Source organism: Lissotriton helveticus, chromosome 5_1, assembly GCF_964261635.1.
Source record: "Lissotriton helveticus chromosome 5_1, aLisHel1.1, whole genome shotgun sequence".
NCBI lineage: Eukaryota > Metazoa > Chordata > Amphibia > Caudata > Salamandridae > Lissotriton > Lissotriton helveticus.
In genome coordinates, this window is record NC_136065.1 from 2,023,481,741 (window position 1) to 2,023,509,092 (window position 27,352).

The 27,352-nt window shown below is 43.5% G+C and overlaps 1 protein-coding gene across 1 annotated transcript in view; it reads left to right on the forward strand.

The window, feature by feature from the left end:
- LOC144752849 (uncharacterized) overlaps window positions 1-27,352 on the forward strand; it is a 785,061-nt gene that overhangs the window by 510,737 nt on the left and 246,972 nt on the right. Inside the window, exons 10-11 of the mRNA XM_078640687.1 lie at window positions 239-298; window positions 19,812-19,865. Of these exons, the coding sequence (XP_078496813.1) occupies window positions 239-298; window positions 19,812-19,865 (114 nt within the window). The remainder of the gene's footprint in view (window positions 1-238; window positions 299-19,811; window positions 19,866-27,352) is intronic.

Below are 27,352 nucleotides of genomic sequence, written 5' to 3' on the forward strand. Positions count from 1 at the left end.
CGCGCCGCGCAGGCGGGGCGGCCGGGCTGTGATGGAACCGCTCCGTCACCAGCACAGCCCTCCCGAGGCTCATGGCGGAGCGGTTCTATCACGAGCATGCATGAGGTTAAACTTAGACTGTCACGATATAGGAGTCTGGAGTCTATTGTTCTCTTTCTCATATGCTCTTGTATTGTTCGAAAATGAAGGCACAGAATTCATATGACAAGTAGTTCTCCTCTTTTTCTCTGTTTTACAGGTGCAAGAAAGCCAAAACCACCATTAAAGAAGAACCCCTTGAAAGAAAATAAAACTAAAGGTTAGTGCTCACAGCTACTTTGTAGTTAGCTTGGAGGCAGGGTTTCTGGAAATACGTCAACAACTTAAAATAAAGAATCTCTGACTCAACACCAAGTGCCAAGGGTGGCTATTACAAAGCCATGCAAATTTTAGAAACTGATTACTTCACCAGGCTAAATTTAAACCACTGATATTCAACCAGAGGTTTAGGCGGTATCCCCCAATGGCCAAAACATAAAAGGAAAACAAATTTCTATGCAATTGTAAAAATTGCTCGCATTATCATCTCCGTCATGAAGAAAACATAGAGGGACCTCCCTACATCTACTTTCTGAGGTCTTGTAGAGCCAGTCTCCAGCGGATTGGTTTAATGTGTTTTCCTTCATGGAAGTACAAGAGTGATATTAATTCTTCCCTCATAGCAAAAGAAGGAACAAATCTGGTTCCGCTACAAGTCTGGTTTCTAAAAGTAAGAGTCCTTGACTTTCTGATAACTCATCCTGTACTTCCTCAAGAATATTTTAGTTATTTTGCTCTTTGTGTTGTTACCACCCTATCTTGTTTTAAGAAACTGCAAAACAGCTTTTAATTCAGATCTCCATCTTTCTTCTAACACAATAGCTGTACCATCTTCACAGACCATTTCCTGATCAAAGTATTTGTCATTGTCTTCAAAATCCTTATTTGGAGCTTCCTCATCAGAAATTTCTGCCTACTAAGTTGTTACCAGCGCCAGGACGGTATTTTATCTCAAAATCTTACTCCTGAAGAGTGACTACCCTTTAAGTAATCTTGCTTGAAACTGGATCAATTATTTTTTTAATGTTTCATACAATGTTTTGTGAACAGTTCCAATTGCATATTTTCAACCCCCATAAAAATATTTCCTTTTTCTGAGCCCAGAATACTAAAAGTGTCTCTCTTTCTATGGCTGCATATGGTTTTTCTGAACCTTTCAAACTTCTAGATAAAAAAAATGGTACATTCTGAGCCTTGTTCAACTTGTTGTAAAACTGTTCCTAATTATTTCAGACTTGCATCTGTCATAAGAATCGAATTTTCCAGAGGTGCAACGTTCTTTAGCTTAGGATTTTAGACTCTGTCTTTCCACCCCTTCCTTAAACTCTTCTTCACATGCAGAACCACAAACAAATTATGTTCCTTTTTTTAGCAATTTTCTAATTATTGAGCATATTCTGTAGTATTCTGCCAAACCAAAAAAATGCATAACTCTTCATTGTTAGTTGGTGATTTCAAATTGTGTATGGAATTAATCAGATCCTCTTTGGGGGTTATACCTTCACTTTAAGTAATCTGATCTAAGCAGTTTATTGATTCCTTCCTGAATTCAACTTTTTCTAACCTTGCAGTGAGATTGGGGAGTTTAGGTTTTCTATTACCTGTTTTACCATCCAAGCATGCTCTTCTACATATTTCTAAACACTAGAATAGCATCTTAATATATCCTCAGTACTTTGAGGTCCCTGAGTACCTTCTCCAAAGATCTCTGAAAAACAGATGCAATGGACACCAAACCACATAGTAACCTTGCATATCTGAAGGTTCCAAATGGAGTGATGAATGCTGTAATTTTACTTGACCCTTCCTCAAGTGTAATATGTGCATTGTTGGTACACTGAAGTGCGGTCTGTGGTGAAAAATACTTTTGCACCATTAAGCAACATTATCATGTCTGTAATATTAGGCAAAGTATATCTGTCCATGACCAAACATTTATTAAGCTATCTGAGGTCTATACATAAACATAAACATCCATTTCCTTTTATGACTATTACCACAGGCGCTAACCACTCTATTCTTTGAACTTCTTCAGTGATTCCCTTATTTTTAGGTTTTTCGAATTCTAACTACATTTCATCTTCCACAGAGACTGGGACATTTATCACTTTCCCCCACATTGGTCAGGCATTATCAACCAAACATATTTTGTACATAAAGGTTGTCATGCAACCCAGTCTTTTAAAAAAAAAAAACTTTAGGGAACTTTGACTTTGTATCTCTGATAAACCCACCCTCTATAGTTTCTTGCACTTCAATACAATGCAATATAAATTTCCCTTTTAACAAATTTGGAAGATCATTTTTAGGATCAAGCATAAGTCCCATGTCTCTCTGTTGTATCCAGATCAAAATACTGTTACCCTTTTGTGAAATGTATACTTTTGCATTAACCCAGTGTTGCATATATTCTATCAAGCAAATAACATGTCCCTGTAGTTTGAGGGGATTGCTCCCATTAGCATAAGGATTTATGTCAGGATTTAATAAGTCAACTTTTGTTTTAAGTTTCTAAGTGTATAAATTCTTTGAAACAATTGTAATTTTTGCTTCTGCGTCTCTCTTGTGTTTTTCACTGTTTACATATATACTATGAGTTGGGCTGTTGTATAGCCACTTGTCACATAGGGAAGGAGCAAAGAGGAAGCCGTGCTGCTCACCCCCTCTGGGAAACTACTGCTCCCATCACCACTGCATATCCGCCGCGCTCTTAAGCGCATCATTGCAACGTGGTGCATGTTGCTAATTGTCACAGACGGAAGGGGCAAGGAGGAAGCTGTGCTGCTCACCCCCCTGGGAAACTACTGATCCCATCACCACTGCTTATCCATTGCACTCTTAAGTGCATCATCGGAACGTGGCACGTGTAACCGCTTGTCTCAGAGGGAAGGAGAAAGCTGTGCTTCTCACGCCCGCTGGGAAACTACTGCTCTTATCACCACTGCATATGCATTGCGCTCTTAAGTAAGCCTGTAAAGACAACAGGAGTATAACCCATAAACCAAATTGAGATCTGTGTAGGTATGCAAAAATAAACAACAAAATCTGAATTGGTGTCATTAAGAGAGTCATTTAGGCACACGACTGTGGCGGCCGTACGCTGATCTGAGCGTTACCCCACCAACTAGATTGACTCCATTGTGACGGGTTCATCGTTCCCACGCCCGGGACCATTTGAGACCATTCCCGGAAGACCCTCACCCGCCATTTTGGATTCCTTTCAACACAACCGCCCACCATGCAGACTTCGGTGCCCAAGCCATCCATTTTGAGCCCGCTACCCAACCACTTATAGGTCTTACTTACTGAGTCTGTAGGACCTCCTCCTCAAGGTCTCCCCACATCCTCAGGGGCCTTTACGCCTGACATCGGGCCACATGTACAGCATTCACACCTGACCTGTGGACACGGGACTGTGTCCATCGCCCCCAGCCACCGGCTAAAGCAGACGTTGCCCTCTGTGCCTCACACGGACCGAACTCTACCCCCTTTTTTCACAACGAGCCTCACCCACTGCACTGCCCTCCCGGCTACCCAGTCCTGAAGATGATCCTGACTGATTAGGATTGAAACGTCGTCGACTCTTCAACGCAACTAATGGCGCCAAAACACTTGTGGTTCAATTAAATCACTCAATTATTACATATCCTAATATTTTAAATCATTCACCACAAAGTCTTCACTGTACATATTTCACAAATTTTTGTCACCTTACGACTCTTCGCTGATCTCACATTGTCACTTGCGTCGCCACTTATTGTATTGTAGTTCCTATATCCCTGATAGGCTCTGCGCATTGGAATAATATACACTATAGTTTTGACATAGGACTGAGGTCAGTATATCTCTATCGAGTATGTTAAACTTAATTGTGTGTGTGCCAGCTAACTCAGTGGTCACTAGAAACTTTCTCGAATTAACAAGAAGGGAGTAGTTTCTGACAAGCGCATAAACATGACAACTTTGTTTCCCTTAGAGTCGGAATAATCTTAGAGTTGTGGAAACAATAGATAACCGTTTCACTCAGTCAATCATGCATGCTTCGTTTCTACAGAGAGTCGCACAGAAATAGGGCGAAGGCATTTAAATAAAAAGGGTTTATTGAACAGTCTTATTTCCCATGCAAGAGATATGAACTGCTACAATCGTAAGATAGAATGCGAAGTATAAAATGTACAGCGTTAGCAGTAAGATAAAATATTACTGTAATAGCATGTCTTGCAGCTATGACATATATTCATTAAAATACATACATAAATAACACAGGCTAAAATACTCATCTGGTGCTTCTAAAAAATCCTACCCCAGTGTACCTAACCTAAGTCTAGTACCAGGGAAGAAGTAGGTGTTGTTGTAGTCTGGTTTAGTGATGCCAAGAGTTGCCAAAAGTTTCTCTAGGTTCTAATCAGCTCCATACCTTAGTATGAGAGAGGTTGGTATCTTTTTCCTGGGACTCGATCTCTAACACCCCATACGGTGAGTCAGAAAAACTGGAGTTGGATTCTCGGAGAGGAGGATGACAGCGTCTTATCAGTGTGTCAGTTGGGTACTTGACTTCCTTCGGGACTTGCTGTGGCGAGCCGCGTCGTGCAAGTAGGTAGCCGAACCGCACTGTGTCTTGCCATAGCAAGTGAAGGTATATTTATACCTTCAAGGTGTTTAGGAATGCCAGTATTAACGTAAAAGTCGGGCATAAGAACGTCACGAACGAACCCCTAAGGAACAGATGTTCATGAATAAGAAAGTGAAGCAGGTGCCATATTATAGGAGCCAGATTCAAAATGTAGATGTTGATGTATTTATTATCTACATATAAGTGTCCCATCCAGCTAAATCTGCTGAATCAGCTGAACTTTTTGCAGGATTCTGCTTAGGAACAGAATTAAGCTTCTGGACCATAGACCATCAGCATGTAGGGACTGATTCACCATACCACCTCAGTATTTATGAGCCAAGGTATGACTAGCTATAGTGACTAACCTTCCCTCCTAACCTTTCCAGAGAAACAAGTGAGTTGGCACCCCAAACACAACATCACGGACCTCTCAGTGATCGCTGTAATAGGACACACCCATTGGCTTTCTCTCACTCTTACGTTTCCACAATAAGATAAATAAGAGACACAAGGCAAGTTTATAGTATTTATTTAACTACTGTGCTCTAAGATGCAGTATTTGTGCCACAATTAGAAAACAAATGCCTACCAAAAATATAATTAGCATAGTTATCAGACCAGATATCAAAAAAGCCCTGTCATGTTATTTGACAGATTAGCCTACCCACTTTTTACTGAAGCTAAATGATTACATTTAGAAGATCTCTAGGGTTAATTGCAGACGCCATACTTTCGCATTGATAGGTGAACGTCCTACATTACAGCCGATGCAGTACTCTTGCCTCAGGACCTTGGCTCATTGTATTATTTTCAGTTATATGACAAGATGTATGTTCACAAACAGCAGCTCCATTCTCTTGTTATATCTCAGTGCTAATGTCTTACCAGAGAGAATAACAAGGGGCATTGCTGTTTGACCTTGTCTACTGTATTCAGATTAAATCCCAGGAAAGGAATAAAACACGAAAAAATGCCGGTTCTGTGTGAAACTAGCAGAATAATAAGCACGCTATGTAGTAACATGTTTAAAAATAGGAGTGACCTGCAGCCTGCACTACCAGGCCAACATAGGAAAAACGACAATGGTCTATGCAAGAAACACCCAACACCCTCCCCTTGGTCAGGATAATAGAGCAATAGAAAGTACTAAATCATATTAATGTAACTACAAAGATAAACAAACTCAAAACATAACTTGTAAAAATAATGTTCTAAAGATCAAAAAGAATTGTCAATTTGAAAAAATAATAAAATCAAAGTGCTTCTGAGGAAACCATTGTGTAACTTGCCAATTCAAAGGCCAGGGACTCAAAAAAGGAGTCTAAGTCAACAAAACGTGATTGATCAACAGCCCCAGTCACAAGTTCCGAATAACAGACATGATCCTCATTTCTAGTCGATGCTGAAATAATTACGAGGCAACCTGCATCTGTGTTTGTATAGCCTGTATTCCATGATCCATTGCCGATCCATATATTTCTTCAGGTGAGTGGTTCACACCTCGCTTTGTGGGGAACTTGCAAACCCAAAGGACAGAAATGAAAATGGGTCACTATAGGACTCAATAGCAGTTAAATGGCCAAGGCAGCGGGTGTCTGCAAGTATCCTGGTCCTGGTTTCCCCTTCTTCTAGATTTAGCGGTATGTCCCCATTGGCAGTTTCCCCTAGTCCCATCTCCGCCATGCGCTCCTCTTCTCACCACGTCCTCTCTCCTTGGCCTCCTGCTCAGGGTCTGGCACTTGAGAGGTTGGATTTGTTGAGCCAGGGTTATTTGCTTGAGTTGGCTCAGAAGATCCAGTTGTCTCACAGGCCTTCGATCCTGAATTCTTGCGTCAACATCGGATGAACTTTGCTTCCTGGTGTCTGGGGAATGGTCTGTTTTCTTCTTCCTGTGATTCTCTCAGTGTGTTGGATTTTTTGAGGGAGAGTTTTGGCATGGGTCAGGTGGTCTCCACTCTCCGTACCCAATGGCCGGCGATTCTTACCTGCCGGGGTTCTGATGCAGGTTTTGTCTCTCCTTCGGTGTCTTGCCTGTTGGGGACTTTTTAGATTCAGCGTTCTGTTTCCTACTCCCCGGTTCCTGCTTTGGGTCTTCCCTTGGTGCTTCATGCTTGGACTGGTCCTCCATTGGAACCCCTGATTTTCATTAACCTTAAGTTCCTTATTGATATGGTTCTTTTTTCTGCTGGACTTTCTTTTTGTCATAGCGTTGGTTATAATGGTACTTTCATGGCTTTCCCCCTTTTTTTTTAGCATTTTCCCTGTCCAAAGTGATTTTTGTCCTAGGATGTGGATGTGTTGAGGGTCATTCGCATCTAACTGGATCATACTAGTGGTTTTAGACAGGTAGATTCCTGGTTTGTTACATATGGTTTCTCTGGGGAGGGCCTCAAGTCATCTTTGTCCACTCTGATTCAATGGGTGAAGTTTGCAGCTCTCTTGATCTAATAGGCTGCTCATTGTCCTCTTCCGTAGTCTGTCCATGGGTGGTCCACTAGAGGGGTTTCTCATCCTGGACCATTCTTAAGGGTGCCTCATTGTGTGATATTTGGAACGCTGCTACATGGGCCTACAATACAGTTACTACCCTCAGGATGGGGTAGAGGGGCTGTGCGCAAGCCAGTAACAAACTGGCAAATTCACATCAGGCTATAATGCTGATGCTCGCCCCCCAACTGGAGTCTGTGCGGAAACCCCATCCTAACTCCTGGCAGGTTCGGGGAAACGGACGCAAAACAGTCCAAGCTATCATTTGAAAATAGGCATATGGGACGCCATAGGGAACCGCCGCAAGAAGTGGAGGAACAGTCCACCAAGACCGAAGACACAAGAATGCAAGATGAGGACATCAGATCTCAACCTGCTCTCTCAAAGCTAGACCACGTACCATCCCAGCTAGATCATGTAAAATAGCAGGTTGACACACACAACACTCTGATCACACAACTCAAGTCCAGAGTGTCAAATGAAGAGGATACACTTACTGAGGACCTACAACACCTGTTAAAAATGGGCAAGGTGCTGGAACTCTAGGATGGAGAACTACTTTGGATCTCTGCAACACGAGCTCTTTGGTACAGAACTATCGATGGTCTATATTGTGGAGCGGAACCGTCGCTCGCTAAAGCCTAGACCACCGCCTGGTGCACCTGCAAGCCCAATAATTGTTTGCCTATTAAACTACAAAGACAGTGATATGATCCTGCGGAAAGCCAAAGAAATGGGAGAGGTCAGACATGAAGGGAATACCCTCTCCTTCTTCCTGGACTTTACTCTAGCTGTGCAAGCGTCAAGGCGTGCGTTTCTACTGGCAAAAGGCATCCTCCAATAGAAGGACATTCCTTACTCCTTCCTCTACCTTGCCAAGCTGCGCATTGCAAGTGGTGATAAAGCACAGTTTTTAATGGATCCAAAGACTTAGCTGACCTAGACTAAACAACTCAGTACAGGAAACAAACATGTGTCAAATTGACCAAGATCATCTGTACCAGTGACTTAATGAGTAGCCTAAAATACGGTTGAAATGCCCACAGTGACACTGAAGATTATATGCTGTCCTGGGACGATTGTTAAACTGTAAAACTGTCTATTGCACCTGGCGCGCCCTGAGAGTGGCGGATGGCCACAAGCATGGTGCTCTGTATCCAGAAGCTTCCCTGCATGAAAATACTGCTCGGCCACCCTGGCTTCTAGTCAGGGGTGTCTGCCTGGTGTATCCATGGCCCCATGGGATAATTCCCTTGGGCACCTGTTATGTTTACTGGTTGTGGAACTTTGGGTTGGGGGAAGGAGAGAAATATCTTAACCTGCTTGGGGGGGATTGGAATGAGAGGTTGGGGTAAAGTTAACGAACCGCAGCTAATCTTCACCAGGAAGGGTTGTGGGGTTTTTGAATGGGAGTTTGTTGTGAGATATTGTGCATGCATATGTTCTCTCTTCTTTGTTTATGCAGTTTATGTTCTGAAGCAACACATATACTGGGAAGCTACACTAACACTCAAAATATTACACACCACATGTGATAAGCATTAGGACACAATGTGACATACGTGCTAACCTACGGCGAATATGGCAAACATGGAATGTGCAGGATCTTGATCACCATAAATCCTGACCAATAAACACATACCCTGTGTGCCCAGCGTAGATGTTTGTTTCCTACAGGAGGCACACTTGTCTACTAGCAACACGGCTCACCTCCGAGCCCGTTGATGCAGAGAATCCTATTCCTCAGTTTACCCTATTTCTGCCCAAGGTGTCACCATACTACTCATAAAAGGGCTGCCATGGTGCAGTACAAATTCCCTCATCAACAAAGATGATGATATGTCATTCGGGTAGGTACACTATATGCACAACCAATGAATATGGTAGCCATTAGTGGGCCAAACATGGATGACCCTGACTTTTTTATTAATGCCTGGAGACAGATATCAGATTACATCTCTTGTCGGTGCTGTGGGGTAGCGACTTTAACATTGCACTGCAGGGACATCTAGATCGCTCTGGCACCACTGTAGAGGTCCTAAACACGCTCATCACTGACAACACGTATATCTGGCACCACACATACCTCGCCATGCAAGACAGCACTTGCTTCTCCTCTTTTCACAGTTCCTTGTCCAGCATCAACCTTTGGTTTTTTGCTGTGTCTAGATGAACCACGTCAGTTGAGCATTTGCCATGCACTCTTTCTGACCACTCTCCAGTGCGCTTGGTTCTCCAGATCCCACAGAATCTACCACCAATGTTTTCGTGGTGACTACTTCCGCATCCACTGTGAGATGTGGCATTTAGAGAAGAGATCCGGATGGACATTATAGACTATTTTGCCTCAAATGTCGGATCAGTAAGTTCACCCTCCTTACTATGGGAGGCATTCAAGTTGGTAATCAGTATCTCATGCATTGCCAACAAAACCCGAGTGCTAAAGGTGGTTAGGGGAATCCTGTGGAAACTGGAGGCTGAAATTAAACAGCTGGAGAATATCAAACTGAGGCAGAGATGGAGGAACAATACCTGGGGCGTGAGATACAGGTCTGACGATATGGGGGAAATTACCACCCTGGCAGGACACTGGCAGGACTGCTCCGTATGCCAAGTGGTTACATCCCCTGCAGAGATGCCTACAGTTATGTCTTCCTTCTTCACCCAGCTCTACTTTGCTGGGACGATGTGCAACCAGGAAACACTGCAACACTATTTTGATTCCATCGAGCTACTCTGGCTAGACCTTGGACACAGGGAATACCTTGATGCACAGATCATGGCTAGCTGCCTGGGATAAGGGCCCTTTCTTGGATAGGCTCACACCTGCTTTTCATAAAGAATACGCCACTATACTTATCCCACATCTTATCGAGATGTATCATGACTCACTGTCAGTGGGCCACTTCCCCCAACCATTAGAGAGGCAATTATTATAACCAAACTCAAACTAGACAGGCCCCGACTAGCCTGGGTTCATACAAGGGAGGGCCATGTTACATAACCTTTGCATGATATTCTCCATCATGCATCATATTCATTCCTCCCTGCCAGCGGTAGCAGTTCTCCTTGACGCCACAAAAAACATTTGATGCCCCCGAATGGACATTCCTCTTCCCTCTTCTTGGACAAATCAGATTATTATATGCCCTTCCCCTGGTGTGCATTCAAATGAACGCCCATATCTCAGACCCCATTGAAATCACATGGGACACTTGGCAGGGAGGCCCCTCTCTCTGCTGGTGCTGGCAATGGAGCCATTTGCGGCTATGCTGCACCAGCTCCACGCGGAGCTGGGTATTGGCTTTAATGCCCGAGGACTAGTGGTGTCTACGTATGCAGATGATATTACCCTATAAATTTGTGAGACACACAAGAACCTAGAACCTATGACAAGGGAAGTGATCTGCTTTGGAGGCTACTCTGGCATTCAGGTTAACTGGAGCAAATCAATGCTCTTTCAGCTCACTGAAGACGTGCGCCCATACCAAATGGAATACCCACTAAAATGGGCATCTGAGCTGACTAAATCCTTGGGCATATGGCAGTGCAGTAACCTGGAGGAACTGTGGAGAGTAAATTATGGACATGCAGTTAATTGGCTGGGCGCATATAAATAGAAAAATGGTGGGCCTACCGAAAATGGTATACATGGTATACTTATTTGTCAATGTCCCGCTTCACTTCACGGCACTGTTTTTTTAAAGACTGGGCTCTGACATGATCGCTCTAGCGGGTGCAGGCCAACAGCTGAGGGTATCTTATGAAATCCTTACAATACCCTCAGCACATGATGGACTGGGCGCACTGGACCTAAATCTTTACATCCTCTGTGCCTAAGCGAGCTTTCTGCATTTCTGGCTACACCCTACACTACTTCAGCTGCATCTGGCAGTAGAGGGCAACCAGGCATCCCCATGGTGCTAAAAACGGCCTTGTTCCAGCAGTATAAAGCACCTAAGGATGAAATCAACACACTGGAGTGTGTGCATTGGGCATGGGAGGGCAGACAAACCAGTGCCACCAAACTATATGTGCCATCTGCTACATTGGCAGGGAATCCCACCTTCCCCACACTTCAAGATAGTGGCACGGCGCAATGCGCGGGAGCATTGGACATCAAAATATTTTCTAACTTATACTCAGATGGCCAGCTTCTCCAGCCATTCACTAGTAACGCAGAGCGTGAGGTCACATTACTTGACACACTCTTATATTATCAAATTATGGCGACCAGTAGGAATGCAAATTGCATGTTTCCTGTCCCTCCTCAGTTCACCTCAGCATTAGAATATGTCCAAACAACCACATTGCTGCGCAGACTCATTACCCAACCTTATTCCCTGACTCTGCCTGCCTCCTCGCTGGGTACCTTGAGTGCCCACCAAGCCTGGAAACTAGATACAGTCCTGGAAATATCAGCTGAGCAATTGCTTCATTGCTGTGGTCCAATAGCCTCTCCCATAACTAATGATGGTGACTGATTCCTTTTAAATATCTACATGGAATGTATCGCACCACAGCACTCTCACACAGGATATGCCTGACTAGTGATGCAAGATGCTTGTGATGCTCCATGCCGGAGGCCACATTTATGCATCAGACCTGGACCTGCACGACGGTGGCGGAGTACTGATGGTCTATTTGTGAGATTGTCAGCATCATCATGGGAGACTCTTTACTATCAGACTCCGGCTGTGTCTACTGGGATATGCTAAGGAGACCTCGGACACCCACCCACAACTAGTTGCAATGTTGTTGCTCCTGGCCAGGCGCAGGGTGGCGATGCACTGGGGCCGCAGAACAGAGCCAACAATGAAAGTGTGGTTTGCTGTTGTCTCACATTGCCAAGCACAGCTGACTACGTTTTGGTGCCTTATGCCTTCAGCGAATCGTCTCCACAAAATCTGGGACCCATTTACTAAATATCTCTGCCAACATGCTACTGTCAAATTGGACACACCAGATCCCACACTCACTTGCAGTTAGACTAATCCTTTTTAGTACATGCTAGCTGGATCACGATGCCCGGCATGACCCGTGCTGCATACATGGATTAACAAGGTGCTCTGACCCCCTCAACGATATACATCAACCATGTCTAACTATGTTGTGTGTACGCAATATATTGATTAGGGTGGTATATGCAACAGTGGGAGATGTTAACAAGTTGCTGCCAACTATGTGTTATTGAAAATGTTTCCCAAAATGTATACATCTCTAAAATATAAATAAAGTTAAAAAAAAAAAGATTACTCCTGATAGAGCCCACCCCAAAAAGTATCCGTTCTCAGTCTTTTTTTACCAGAGATAAATACAGTTCAGTGCTGGGACTCGTTCTGATGAGAACTCAGGGGCATATGATCAAGAACAGGCGATAACATTATCGACGCTTTATCGGCAGGAAACTGCCGCTAAAGTGGCGATAATGGGCTTGATAATATGTCCTTGTGAATTCCCATAGCAGCCCAGGTTCTGGAGTTAACCTGGGCTTCTATGGGAATTCACAAGGGCATATTATCAAGCCCATTATCACCGCTTTAGAGGCAGTTTCCTGCCGATAAAGCGTCGATAATGTTATCGCCTGTTCTTGATAATATGCCCCTGAGTCCCCGAAACTGGCTTCTTCAATTCTCTATTCTCTCTATTGGCAGCTGCCAGCCTCATGAAAAGCTTTTTTACCCTAGTACCTTCTCCTCTGGCAAGGGTCAGGGAAAACTTAACAAATCAGGTATGCCCAGTGCTTCCTCTTTTTTACTAATGTAATTCCACTACAGAATCCTATGGCCAAAATCACAAGCCAGGCGACCAGAAATACATTCATGGTTGAATCCCGCTTTCTGATTTTACCATAGTGTAATACAAAAAAGAAGTGGCACAAGCCTAATGTGATCTTTCGCATAGGCAAAGCCAACTTCTCATGCAGAAAATAATTGGGACTCCAGAGGTCTAATCCCAACAAGCACCTTTAACATTGGTTCTCCTCCTCCACCTTATGCAGTTGCAAACACATCGCATTGCAGCCCCATACATCAGCATGGGTTGTCATTTCAATGTTTTTCATTTCTAGAATACACACTACAGGTTTACTGCCTAAATTTTGGGCCAATCTAAATGCAGCCCCAAGTGCATGATTAACCGCTTGTGTGCTTCGAACGGCCCCTTGCCATCCGATGTCACGGTGGGTGTCTGCGGAGGACGCCCTGGGGCTGCTCGAACTCCGCCCACTCATTAAAATGCATGCATATCTCGAAAATTCCCGCAGCGCGCAAAGGGTTAAAATAGAGGCAGCTGTTGTAGAGGCAAAACATTCAACTACAACAAGAGTCAATAGCCACCCCAAGATACGAAAATTAGTTTAACCATGAGATATGTTTTCCCTTAATAGAAATGGGCCTAACTTTGCATTTTGGGAGATACACACCACATAATGGGTCTTAGTTATATTGGCTTTGAGGTCAAGACTATCCATAAAAGAAACAAACATATGAAAGCTGCTCTGTAAACCATTAGGTGTATGTGAGAGCAGAACAGCATCATCAGCATAAAGAAAAGTTGGAGTTCCCCTTAGGTAAATCTTTCCACTGTGCTGTTAGCGAAGAATTCAAACATTTATATGTAACATGAACAAGACCTGTGTCAAGGCGTACATGTTAATATAGTCCAAATTTATTGGTCAGTTCCGTACCTGATCATCGCTGACACCCCCAATGTAGTGCATGTGAGAAGTCTACTAAAGTATGGGACAAGCCTATATGGTTGGGAATGTTTCATAATTTGGAATGATTCACATGGTCCGAAAAGCACTTTTGAGGTCCATAAAGTCATAAACATTTTAGTGATTGTGTATTTTACTTTGAATATATTATGCTTTATACACTATTCCTGCATCCCCAGCCTCTCTATAAAACCGTATTGCATCTTTCTAATTATGCCAGACTCATGGGCCCAAATCTCTATCCTGTGCTGAATGATATAACCTACTACTCTAACCACAGAGTCTAACAATATTGGTCAATAAATAACAAGGATCCTGCCTATTACCTTTCTTGAAGATTGGAACTCTAATGGCAGTCTGCTAAAGACACGAATCATAAAGAATACTACAGCTTTCTGAGCTTTAGTAATTATGTGGGCTGGCAAAGCAATATTCTCCTTATAAAGGTCAATGGGAACTCCATTAGGGTCAGGTACAAGATCAAATGTAATATCAAGAGGAAATTGGAGAGAGTCCACTAAAAAAATCAGCTGTGCTGCTATTCTCAGAAGAGTATATTTCTGTGAAACAATTAACCTGTCATTTTTAACAGACCTTGGTTTGCTGCCATTCACAATGTTCCAAAAACCCCTTGCATCCTTTTATTTGTAGGTACTTATCAGTGTTTCCCATGTTCCCTTCTTGAACGCCTGCTTCCTCTTTATTAGATCCATTTTTGACCTTGGACCTTATTTAGGCATTGACAGTCTTGCTCCTATGGCTACAGTTTAGAGCAAAACACACAAAGATTGGCCGGATGACCTGTATTACCTGTCAAACTTACCTGGCTGAGAAGATATAATGTGTTTAGCTGGGCCAGTTAGGGTAGACTTGAGCCTAAGGTTAGTTCCTACATTGAGGGTTAACAACATTGTGATATTTTCACCCTGCCAAGTAAGCTTAGGTCCCTTACCTTTAGGGGCTATGTCAGGCTTACCCTTACATATAGAAGGGTGAGAACTAACCAGCACGCAAGAGTAATAAATAGTTGGGATTGTGGTCACTGAACCTACTTTCACTGGTACCCCACTCTCATCCAAACCCTCAGTGATAAATATGTTAACAGTAGTAATTCCTTATCGCCAGCCAACAAAAATATACATTTGTGCAGAGGGGTCTCCCAGTATTTCAACCAGAATATGGAGGTCAAAGGTAAGTAAACTGCGTAATAGCTTGGGCCTCTCAGATCTACCATCTAGCCATGCAGGGTATATCAATTGCCATAAAATAATCACACTGAGTTACATTATTACACTCATAGAACAAAACATAGATTTGGCAGCCCAATTCCACTACAATATGGAAATTTTTAAGACATAAAATAAACCTATGCGGAAGAACTACCCATAGAATTTGGATTCCAGGATAATTGCTGGCAAATGGTTAAACATTGAACAGCTTAGAAATGCCAACCACAATGGCCAAAAATCTTCAGGCTCTACCCCCAGCAGAATGAGTAGTCGGTATAGAGAAAATTCTAACCCCATCTCCAATAATGTCCGTCAAGGACCAAGTTTCCTGTAATACTATAATACCAAATTATGAGCTATAATTTAAAAAGTTATGCTCTGACAGCTTTGCACTGTCTTATACCAGCAATATTCAAGCATACCAAGTGAGTCTGTGAATCTTTGGCTAGTAGGACCTCGGAGTGAGCCTCCCTATGCATTGACACTTCAGAAGTGCTGCGATTCTTGGCTGGGCTAACTATTACTGTATGTGAAGTACAGGTGTTAGGCAGTCAATCTAGAGCCTCTATAGCCATGAGAGGACTAAATCTGATGGGTATAGGGATGCATGAATGGGTGCCGGGGATACAATGGGAGCCTAGCAACTGGTTTACAGAAAAAATCTCTATAAATGAAGCCTAATGGCAAAAAGATGATTTTTCAAAATATTTCAGTGGCCATTTTTATTGCTACGGAAAATTAGCTGACTGGTTAATTCTTGGGTACCTACAGTTAATAACCACGGTAACACTTAAAGTGTTTAGTAATAGACCTGGGCCAGAAGACTCGCCTAATAAAAAGTACATTGTTTTACTCTGAGATACAGAAATCGGAATTTCTGGTTGGCCAATGACACATCTTGTTTTTAGGTTCACAATCAAACCCCACCCTGGATAAAGGAAAGGAAGGAACATTTGTCAAAACTGCCACATATAGGCAATAATCTGAGGGAGATTAAGGTGGGGCAGATAGTGACATCATTTTTCCGGCACTACATTCCTTGTTAAAATTCAGGGGCAACATTCTGCCTGTTGATTATGTGTCCCCCCCCCCTCCAATAATTCAGGTATTGCCTACGAAATTAGTATGCAAAACAGTTGGTTCAGTAGTTGTGTACCCATTGGGCATGCAACCTAGTGACAGTATTTATTACCATCATCTCCTCCACCCCACAACTACTATTCCTCAGGAATCTTTTTAAAAAATTGTGAATAAGACAACCGATCGCCTATTGTTGGTAAGTGACAAGGAGTCCCTGGTTAAAAGGAAGCACGCTTGGTCCATAATAAATGGTTAAAAAAAAAGAGTGCTCAACAATATTTGAATACAGCTTGGACTTGGAAATATAAAAATATATTCATGAAAGCACGATTTGGAATATTACCCGGAGAATCTCATGCACTACCATGGAAAAAACTCAAAAATAACATATCATGTCAGGAGAAGAAAACATTATACACCTACTGTGCCTCTGTCCAGAACTAAAAAATGAAAGACTAACACTGTTAAAAAGGTTGTTTAACGAAAGAGAAATAAGGACTTGTAGACAAGCATTACTCCAGTGTCTTTGCCCAGACGATATACTCATTAACTCTGCCTTCTCAAAATTTTTAACATTTGCATGGAAAAAACTTGAATTTTTATAACATTAACTGTCACACTGTTCATATTTTTCTCTTTTAAACTTTTAAACATATGAATTTACAAACTTAAAACAGTTTTATACTATACGTCCACTATTTTAAAAGTTATTGTTTCCATTTCAAACTCAGTTTCTTTTTACTGTATTACCGTAATTGAAATGTTTATACTGTGCATTCACTCTTTGTAAAGATTTTAAATAATCAATCAATAAATATCATACAGATATCCTCCACCCTAGTGCTCATGAAGGCCACATTATTGCAATTGATCCATTTTAAGATCACTTCATCCAAGCTTGCTATGTTCTCCACCAAGTGGGTGATATTTTGGACTTTTATCTGCCAAAATAGCAGGTCCCAATAAAGGGTTGTTGGTTTCTACCCTATCTTCCCCATGGCCCGAAAGAGGTTCCAGTTCAGAATGATTTTGGGTGAGATATTCTTATTGAAATTTCTGTGGGCACTGTTTTTATCACCACAATCATGCTTAGACTGTTCCTTTTGGCAGAGGGACCTCCTTCCCTAACGTGTGAGGAGCCAAGGTCAGTTGTATCCTGTGTAGAGATCGTGGCCCACCTGGTGGTGTCTCTCTCTGCTGATGCACAATGAATAGTCACTGGGTTGCTGGATGCACTGATGAGGTGTAGAGGTGACTTAGTTAGAATATTTGCCAATAGTTCTCCTTAGTCATGGGACAGCCTTCTTTCTGACAGGTCAATTTCTTAGGAGATAACTCACCACTCTGGCCTGAAAGGTATCCAGAGTGATGCCTTGTAGGTCGGTGGTGTCTTTAGCTTTATCACAGCAATTTTAATTCCTGCATTGTCCCTATGTAGCAGGCAAACCTTTCTACAAGCAAAGAACACTGGTAAAGGAAATGCTAAAGTGTCAATCAAGCTATTAAGCAAGGTAAGTGGGATAACAGCCATGCTAAAGGCCAGTACCGTCACACAGGTTTCTCTGCAATCAACTACGGTCCTGCGGAGAGGCTTTATATTTAGCCACAAGAGGTGGACCAGCCTGCCGGAGCCTCTTCTGGGTGATGTCAGGTGAAAGCGGACCCCGTCTTGGCATGGTCTCCTACTGGGCACAACCTGGGCGTGTCCTCCTTGTCAACCACCTTGCAGGACATGTCAGGTGCTTAAGAGCACTGTGTGCCCTTCCTCCCAGGCAAAATAGTCTGGGACTTCAATATGGGCACCCACTCCTCTCCTATCATCTCCTCATACAGGTTTCCCAAGCTGCAAGACACGCCTGGCACTTAAAAATGCTGTGTGGCCATCTCCCAGGCAAAGAAGAAGTACAGGCCCTGAAGTCTGAGATACCACTCCTCCACTCTCCTCTCCTCTTAAAGGCATCGTCATAAGAACATAACTACCTCAAAATTGGAAGAGCTATGTCTTTTCAATGTCCTAATATAATCTTGTTCAAGCCCAGGAATGAAACCTAAGTCTTGAATAATACTCAAATTACATGCTAATGCTGACCTCAAAGCCAACTTACTGCTGTTCTTCCAATTAGTGTATTGATATTGATATCCTTAGAACAATGGAGTTCTTAACATCCTAACAACCTAAAGATATTTCCAGGCACTATGCTAAATGTTATAAAAGCAATAAATAGCAAGTCTGTGTTTTGAAATACTTCAGATGAAACACACAGTGATAAATATATCCAATGAGCTATTCTCTATCACAGTGTTGTTAGGGAAATAAAATAAACAGCGCTAGGCTGAAGGATATTACTCTTCAATCCAACTGTGTGACACTAACCGCCATTACATCTGGCTTGATAGTCTTTGTGCAGTCACTCTAAATTATGGTCAGATACCAGGTTTTTTTTAGTATGTGATGGCTGATTTTATCATATCTTGCAGACTTTAAAGTACCAACAGGACTGAACAACATGGTGATAAAAGGTGTCATAGAGAATCACTTTTTGATTATATTCGTCTATAACATAAAATAATAAAAGCATGTCAGTTACTACAGTGTGCCTCCATGATACTATTGCAGCTTCTGTAAATGAAGACAATAACATATGTCAGCCAAGAAAGTGTTCTAGGATTGTATCTCCATTTGAGTTTTTCTTTTAACATAGCATCTTTTTAAGATGGGGGTTTGTACATGTTGTTCACTAACACGAGAATATGCCATGCATGCATTATTTTTTATAGGAATTGTTTTTCTGTGGCCTGCACTGTTCCAGGGACACAGATACTAGAATGCAGTGTCCTTGCTTTATTATGTGTTTGTAGGAGACAACTCTCTTTATCCAGACTATATAAAGAGGTTTTTCTGCCCCTCAAGCAGAATGAGATACGGCTGCCATTTTATTCTTTAAAACTTGTCTGTTTTGAATTCGGTGAGAGGCAATTCACACCAGAGTTATCATGAATGCTGCAGAGAGCAGTGAATGAGATACAGCCCACAAACCCTCACATTCATTCTGAGTAGGAACATAGCTACTCAAGATGGGTGCAGGCTTACACACTCACACAGAGTGCATTAGTTGATGCACTGAGGCTTCCTTCGTGAGATATCACACCAAATGTATGGGGTTAGATCATTCTAACTGGTTCTGGCAGAAGAGTATTCCCACAACACTCTCAGTAGTAATAGATAGGAATAATATAAGGAACAATTAACATGGTTGGATTGTTTGTGTTTTTCACCATTCTAATGATTATAACAACAATGTATTTAACCTGTCTAATTATCACAGTTCATATTTAATTACAAAAATTAGATATTTTCAATAAACATATAAAAATGTATTATAGTCTCTTTTCTTTGTAAAAATTCAGGCATGCAAAAGTGACAAATGAAAATGTTTGTCGCCTTGGGGCTGGGAGCAATCCATAATAAACTTAGACTGTCATGATATAAGAGTCTGGAGGCAATTTTTTTCTCTTTCTCACATGCTTTTTTATTGTTCGAATAAGAAGACACAGGAGTAGTATGATAAGTAGTTCTTCTATTCTTCTTTGTTTTCCTGTACAGGAACGCCAGGACCACCAATGACTACGCTCCCCGTGAATGAAGAGAAAACCAAAGGTAAGTGCTCATAGGTAAATTGGATTGGAGTTGGAGGAAGCTTTTTTGTGAGGGAGGTCAGCACCTTAAAATAAAAATCCTTGACCCATCACCAAGTGCCTAGGTTGTCTACTGCAAGCCATGTAAATCCTAGTACCTGGTTAATTCACTAGGCTTAATTTAAACCAATATTCAGCCAGAGGTTTAGGCGGCATCCCGTAATGTCCAAAACATAAAAGGAAAACAAACTTTTATGAGATTGTAAAAATTGCTCACATTGTCATGGCAGTTATGAAGAAAGCATAGTGTGACTCAGGCGAGGGAGATTTCTATAAGGGAGATAATCACATTCCCCTTCTCACAGACCCCAACCTCCCACTCGTCCCCAGCACACAAGCATATATCTCAGTCAGCCACGCTCCTCCAGGAGGGTGTGAAGTGGCTTGTGAGTCTGGTGCTCTCCTGGCACTCCTCCGATGTCAGGGACAGCTTCCCGTCAGGGAATCTTCTTCTCCACACTTTTTCAGGTTCTCCTGCCTTGCGTCTCGCTCTTTCCCAGATTGACCGCCCTCTGTCTAATCCTCCGGGATCTTGAGGACCCAATATCTTGGGGATTGGTTCAACTTGTTGTCCATCATGGCCTTAAAAGTTCAGGGGGCCTGTGGAGGGATCAAACAGCCTTCTCTAGGCATGTATGTAGATGGGAAGGACAATGGAGTGGCACCATCTATACTCTCCTCCTCGTCACAGGGTTAGATCTGTTTCCACACATTCCTTGGGAATAAGGGTTGTCATGTTCAAGGATGCCGACTGCATTTATTACTCTCGAGGTTTAGTAGGTTAGATGATGCACTGTGAGCTAGCGGGTACAACATTTACTCATGATATGAGCAGTCTCATCTCAATATTGTTCAGTTTTGTGGACCTAATACACAGTCCTATTAAATTCTTGGGAACTGTGCAATAAGAGTAATCTGACATGATACCAACATCTCTGCACATATCTGCAAATTTATTAGAGCTTCCCTTTTATTAAAAAGAGATAGAAGACTTTGACAACAGTGACAAGACAGAACTAGAAAAGACTTAAATAGGCACTGTACAGTGATCAAAACAGCACATCTGTTGCCATGGTGCAAAGAGAAGATAGAACACATATACTTCTGGGGCAGCTATATTGATGATAGTATGATAATTTGGACAGGCATACTAGAAAAAGTGATTTGAGGTGTTCAAGGTTTATACCTTAAGAAGATTTTTAAATAAAGTCTGGTCTCTGGATTGTCCTGTTTTTACTGTCACTGGGGATCTATTTCAAATGTTGTTTCTTAAACACTGAATGATACAAAAGAAACTGAGTTCCTCTCCCATTTTGCAGAAGCACACATTGTTGGTTTATTTTCATTTGGGTAGGGAGAGGAATATTATATACAATGGCACACTTGGATATCTGACACAAAACATCAGACACTGCCTCTTGTGCTCACCACCTCTAAATCCAAGAATGACCTGTGTGGTAAAATTAAAGTAGACTGAATGTTGGAATTGGCCGTTCAGGTCAGCCATTAAGTATTATGATACCATTGTATGCTTGTTAGGCAGCGGACCCAGACGTCCTGTGTGCTCTGAGATAGTGTGCATTCCAGAACAGAACAATGTCACCTGCATTCCCTAAAAGTGAGAACTTTGGGCATCCATGCACCAGTGGCTCAAACCAATGCCTTTCCAGCCACTTGAGGAGAAAATGCTATATTTTGCACAATGCTATTGAGAGTGCTTTGGTCCTGTTGTTTGTGGTCCTAGTGATGGTGGCTGCAGCAGTAGTTTAGAGGAAACTAAAGGTAAGATGGTGATGCGAGAAGACTGTTCAGAGTCATAATGTTACAGTGGGACAAATGAGTAAATAACACATTTATACCCCAAGCAGAAGATGTTCAAAGTTTCAGATAAAACCCCCACAAACAGCCTGTGCCAATCAATAGGCTGATTCCATTTGTTCTCACATGTCATAACTGGCATGTTGAGGCTCCCTGACCGTAGCTTTATTTTATTTCCAGTACTGTTGTATATTTTTTTTAATACCAAATTTAATTTGGTTATTTCGATGAAATTTGGGCCGTAGCCCTACAAGGACCGGTAAGAAAAAAGATAAATCAGAACTACTGATGTTTTTAAACAATTACAATGCCTTCAGAACATGCAGGTTACACAACATAAACAAAATGCACACTGTACTCGATTCCAGTAATTGTACAAAGGATACATTCATAGAACGATGGGCTATTATGTAGTATGGAACGATTTGGTCAGTGGATGTGTGCATAAGTAGTAATTTCTGTCAGGTGTCTGAAGATGGTAGCGGGGGAAGATCTATCCCACGATACGTCGCCCAGTGGGTTCAAATTTTCCTAGGTTTTTGAGAGGCAGCCATGGGCCAGAAACACCCCAATCTTTGCACTCATACATCTTTCTAGATCGGCCTTTCATTTGCCTATAGTCGGGGGAAAGTCTCTTTCCACAGCTGGGCAATATCATGCTTGGCGATAGTGAAGGCGAAGAAGAGCAGATGCTGTTTGTACTCATTTCCCCCTATCTCGTCGGTACTGTGCAAGAGGAAGCGTTGTGGGTGAATTGGGAGTTCCCATGAAAATACATTGCTTAGACAGTACAATACCTTGCACCAAAATGGTTGCAACGCAGTGCAGCTCCAGACTGAATATAAAAATGTCCCACCCTCCCTCTCACATCTTAAGCATGATAACAACTATCTTCCAGAGTCTGGCCTGTGTGTAGTACGCGTGGTGTAAATACTTGAACTGAATAAGGTGGCATCGTGTGGACACAGCAGCGCCCCGAGGTCTGGCAATGGCCTCAGCCCAGTCATCCTCCGTCAAGTCAGGGATATCCTCTTGCCACGCTCTTCTAGTCTTGTCAATTGTCGTCCGTGTATGAGTAATCAATGTTTTATATATTTGCCTGATTTTATGTAAGCCTAGATCCCCTATCAGTAGCCGACCCTCAAGAGGGTGAAATTCCGGTCGGGTCTCTAAAGCATGAATCAAGGGGTTCAAAGCGGCATAGGATATATTTGTAAAATTGCGTCCTATGTAGTTGGAATTCTACTTGTAGTTGTTGAAAGGATTTCAATGTAGTGCACCACATTACATCCCCCAGGGTAGATGTCCCTACTAAGTCTAACCCACGGAATCCCCTCAGAACCGCCACCGGACGGAGGTATGTACCATGCACAAAGGAGTTGTCTGGGTTAGGGTCCAGGACCACCCCATCTGTCTGACAGTATTCCACCAGAGCTGAATCACCACTCTACTCGCTGGGGGTAAAATATCTAGGTTTCTAGAGCTATGGAGCAGCTGGAGAATAGGAGCACCCTCCATTGCCGCGTGTTCTAGTGCAAAAGCCAGGTCATTTGGGGAGTTGTACCACCATTCGTTTATTATCACTATATGAGAGGCACATAGTATGCTTAGATATCTGCTGCTGCAATACCCCCACAGTATGTGGCCTGTGCACAGGTGTGTAGCACTACCCTGATCGCCCCTCCGTTCCAGAGAAATTTATCGTGTATGGCATATACTTGTGTGAACCAGGATGCCAGAATTTGGTAAGGGAAGTTTTGTAGTCTGTAGAGAATTCTGGGTAGAGAAACCATCTTAAAGATGGCAGACCATATATATAGTGAGAGTGGATGAGAGGACCATATTGCCATTTCGCTAATTTGACTCGTAAGTAGTGGATTGATGTTATTTGCCCATAAGATCTTAGGGCATGGTGACACGAAGATGCCCATTTATTTAAAACCTCTCGTGCGACAGCTGCGTTGCGCAGGTGCCCCGCCCCTGGTTGCCGCATACTGGGAAAAGCACAGATTTAGCCAGGGTTAACGTGCAGACCAGTAGTTTCCCCAAACACTCTGAGGATTTGTAAGATATGGGGCCCTGAAAACCACGAGTCCGTCATAAAGAAAAGGACATCATCCGCATATAACGCGATGCGGTCTGATCTTGACTGGGACCATTCAAATCCACTGAGCACCGGGTTGCTCCGAACACATGCCACCAAAGGTTCCACTGCTAGGGAAAACAACAGCAGGGTAGGGTGCAACCCTGTCATGAGCCCCTGTGAATTGGGAAGGGGTCTGAGTCATGGCCAGCTATACGAACAGATGCTGTTAAGTTAGTGTAGAGTAAACGGACATATGCTATAAAGCGAGGGCCAAAATTTACCACCTCAAGTAATTTGAACAGATAGACCCAGCTGAGTGGATTGAATGCTTTGTCTATGTCAACTAATAATATAGCTGCGGGCGTCCCAATACTGGGGTCATCACTATGGCATTATGTACTCTTCATATGTTGTGGCGAGTAGCCCGATAAGGCATAAAGCCCGATTGATCCGGGTGAAATAAGTCCAACACACATGTCCATTAGTGATCAGCCGGGACCTTCCCTAATAGTTAAGGGTCAAAGTTGACGAGAGAGATAAGGCGATATGATGAAGGGTCCTCGGTAGGGCGACCCGGATTAAGGAATAAGACTATGCCAGCAAGTAAAGGCCTAATACTTCATCCTCAGGAACTTTATAGGGAATCTATTGGGTCGGTGACCCTCCCTGGTCGTAGAGCATGCAAGGCCCCGCTCAGCTCGTCTCTGGTAATAGGGACCTCTAGTTGGTCTTGCATGTGGCCCGTGAGCCTTCGAGGTGGGATATCTACAAGGAATTCCGCTATTTGGGCCCTGGAGGGCCACTTGTGATGCTCGTATAGTGAGGAGAAATGCCTTGGTAATTCCCGAGCCACACGTTCCAGCGAGGAGCATAAGATCCCCTCAGCATCACGTATGGTAGGGACTTCAGCGGGGGATTTGTCTACCTGGCTTATCCTGTGGAGGATTTTATGCGACTTTTCACCCCATTGGTATATCCCATGTTGTGATGCCTCCCTAATCTCTTTGGCTTCACCCATTAGATATTGTTTGTTGCACTTGTAACAAGTTGCGCTGGAGAGAGGGGCTGGGGTCCCGGTCGATTTGCATTGCCAGGGTGCGCCTGGCGGGACTCTAGGTCTGCCAGTTGTTCTTCTCATGCGCGTTTCTCTTTGGTGTGATAGCTAATTTCTGCTTCACGAATAGTGGGCTTTAGGGCCTCCCATAGGATTCCGTGAGGCGGGGCAGAAGCAGCATTAATGTCTAGATATTCGGATATTGCAGCATGCAGCATGTCTTGATAGTCCGGGTTTTGAAGGTTCCATTGGGACATCCACCACCTAAAGGGGGGTCTACGGGAACAAGTATGGAATTTAAGAGTAATCGGGAAGTGATTTCGATAGCCCTCTGGGAAGGTGAGTGACATGAAAATTTATGTATAAATATGCGAGGTGTAAAGAAATTATCTTATCGGGACTGTGAACCATATATCGCGGACATAAATGTGTAGCTGCATTCTGTGGGGTGGTATTTGTGCCAGATGTCTGCCCAGCCTAAAGTGGACGCCAACAAATTCAGTTTAGAAGGACCCACTGGCGGGTGGCGGTCCTTACTGCACTGTCTATCTACTGGATCCATGTTGTCATTCCAGTCCCCGCCCAGGAGGCCCTCCGACAGTTCCCCCCAAATCCTGGAAATCCTGTCAGCAAAGGTCGCCCCTAGTGGAGGGGGAGCATAAATACTACCTATCGTGACATGTTCACCATAAAGTGCACCCGTGACAATAGCAAATCTCCCCCCTGGATCTACCCAATGGTTTGTGTCCTGGAAAGGGACTCTTCCTTGTGAGACTCCCTGGTAAATCCGCACCACGTTTAATTTTATTGAGAAGACCCCTGACATTCCAGGAATCCACCGTAAGGTCCCCAAGGGGGGATGTATTAGTCTGTACCATCATCCTGTATCCATGAAGTCACTGAAAGGATACCATCGGAATCTAAATAAGAATTCCACATGTAAAACAGAGATGAAACCGAGTTCCCTGAGTATCCCCCCACGCCCCTCTCGACACTGCCAGAAAAAAGGCTCATCTGTTGTGGTGTAGGGCGCACCAGGCCTCCAACAGGGGGAACCCAGGCCCCCACGCCAACAATACTCAACCCATCCACAAAACATTAACGAGGGGAGATGGTAATGCCCAGGCCCGGCCGCCCTATGAATGGAGATCCACGCCCGTTCAGAGGACAGTGAAGAACAGGATAGTCCCAGTAAAGGGCGATCCACGGCTAACATGATTTGCTACTAGATGTATTACAGGATGACTCAGGAGCCGCGTTCTGGACTGGAGGAACGTCTGTCTGAACCGGATCTATGGCGTCTCTTTGATTTTGTCCTGCAAGGTCTGTTCCATTGCGAGCCCCTGGAGGAGTCTGATTCTTGCGGTGGTGGCGTATGTGGCTTGAGGTGAGTGTGTTTGTCCATGCGAAAACTGCTTCCGGTCTGTCGAAGAAGAATGGCTTTGAATTGAATATGACACGCATCCTAGCTGGGTATAAAAGCATATATTGCAAATTGAAGTCTTGTAACCTACGCTTTGCTGCCACGAAGGACTGGCGTTGCTGTTGGACCAGGCATGTGTTGTCAGGTAAAATCATTATGGGCCTCAAGTTGTGTTGGAATTTCCCTTTATGTGTCCTGGCAAACTGCAAGATAGCATCGCGGTCTGCATAGTTCAATACCTTGACGATCACCGTTCTAGGATTCTTGCCTGGGGTTGGTTTTGGATGTACGTTGTTACAACGCATGCGTTTACCATGCATGCTTTTACAACGCAGGTTTTTCAACGCAAGTCGTTACAACGACTTGCGTTGGGGGGTGCTGGATAGTGAATAGTTTAATTTACTATTCCAACTCCAGTCCCCGTGGATAGTAGGGAAGGTGTTGGATAGTAAATTAAACTATTACCTATCCTAGAGCGCCCCCCAGCGCAATTCGTTGTAATGACTTGCATTGAAAAAACTGCATTGTAAAGGCACTGCGTGGTAAAAGTTGCGTCGTAAAGGATGTTTCCCTTGGTTTCTTAGTCAGTGCCCGGTGGGCCAGCTCCACGACAAAACATGTGGATAACATTTCCTTCAGCATAAGATCTGTAAGCCATTGGGCAATAGAGCGGGTCATGGAGGATCCTTCACATCCCTCTGGCACGCCCATGAAACACATGTTATTGCGCCGTGCATGGCCTTCTGCATCTTCTACTCTAGAGGCTAGTTCCTGGGGGACCACAGTTAGTCTATTGACCTTTTTCTGGAGGGTGGTCACTGACTCCTCCACCATCGATACCCGGGCCTCTGCTTCTGTGGTGCGGTCTACTGCTTATATGGCACAGGAACTGCTCTAATTTTGGCATTCAATTTATCTCTGGGGTCATTGATCGCCGCTAGGAGGGACGCGTTGTCCGGTACTGTACCCGCCCCATCAACTCTGTTGGCACCCCGGCAGTTGTAGTGAAGCGATCCAGGGTGCCCTGCTTGGGGCCAGCTCCACCAGGTGTGTCCCTGCCCATAACGA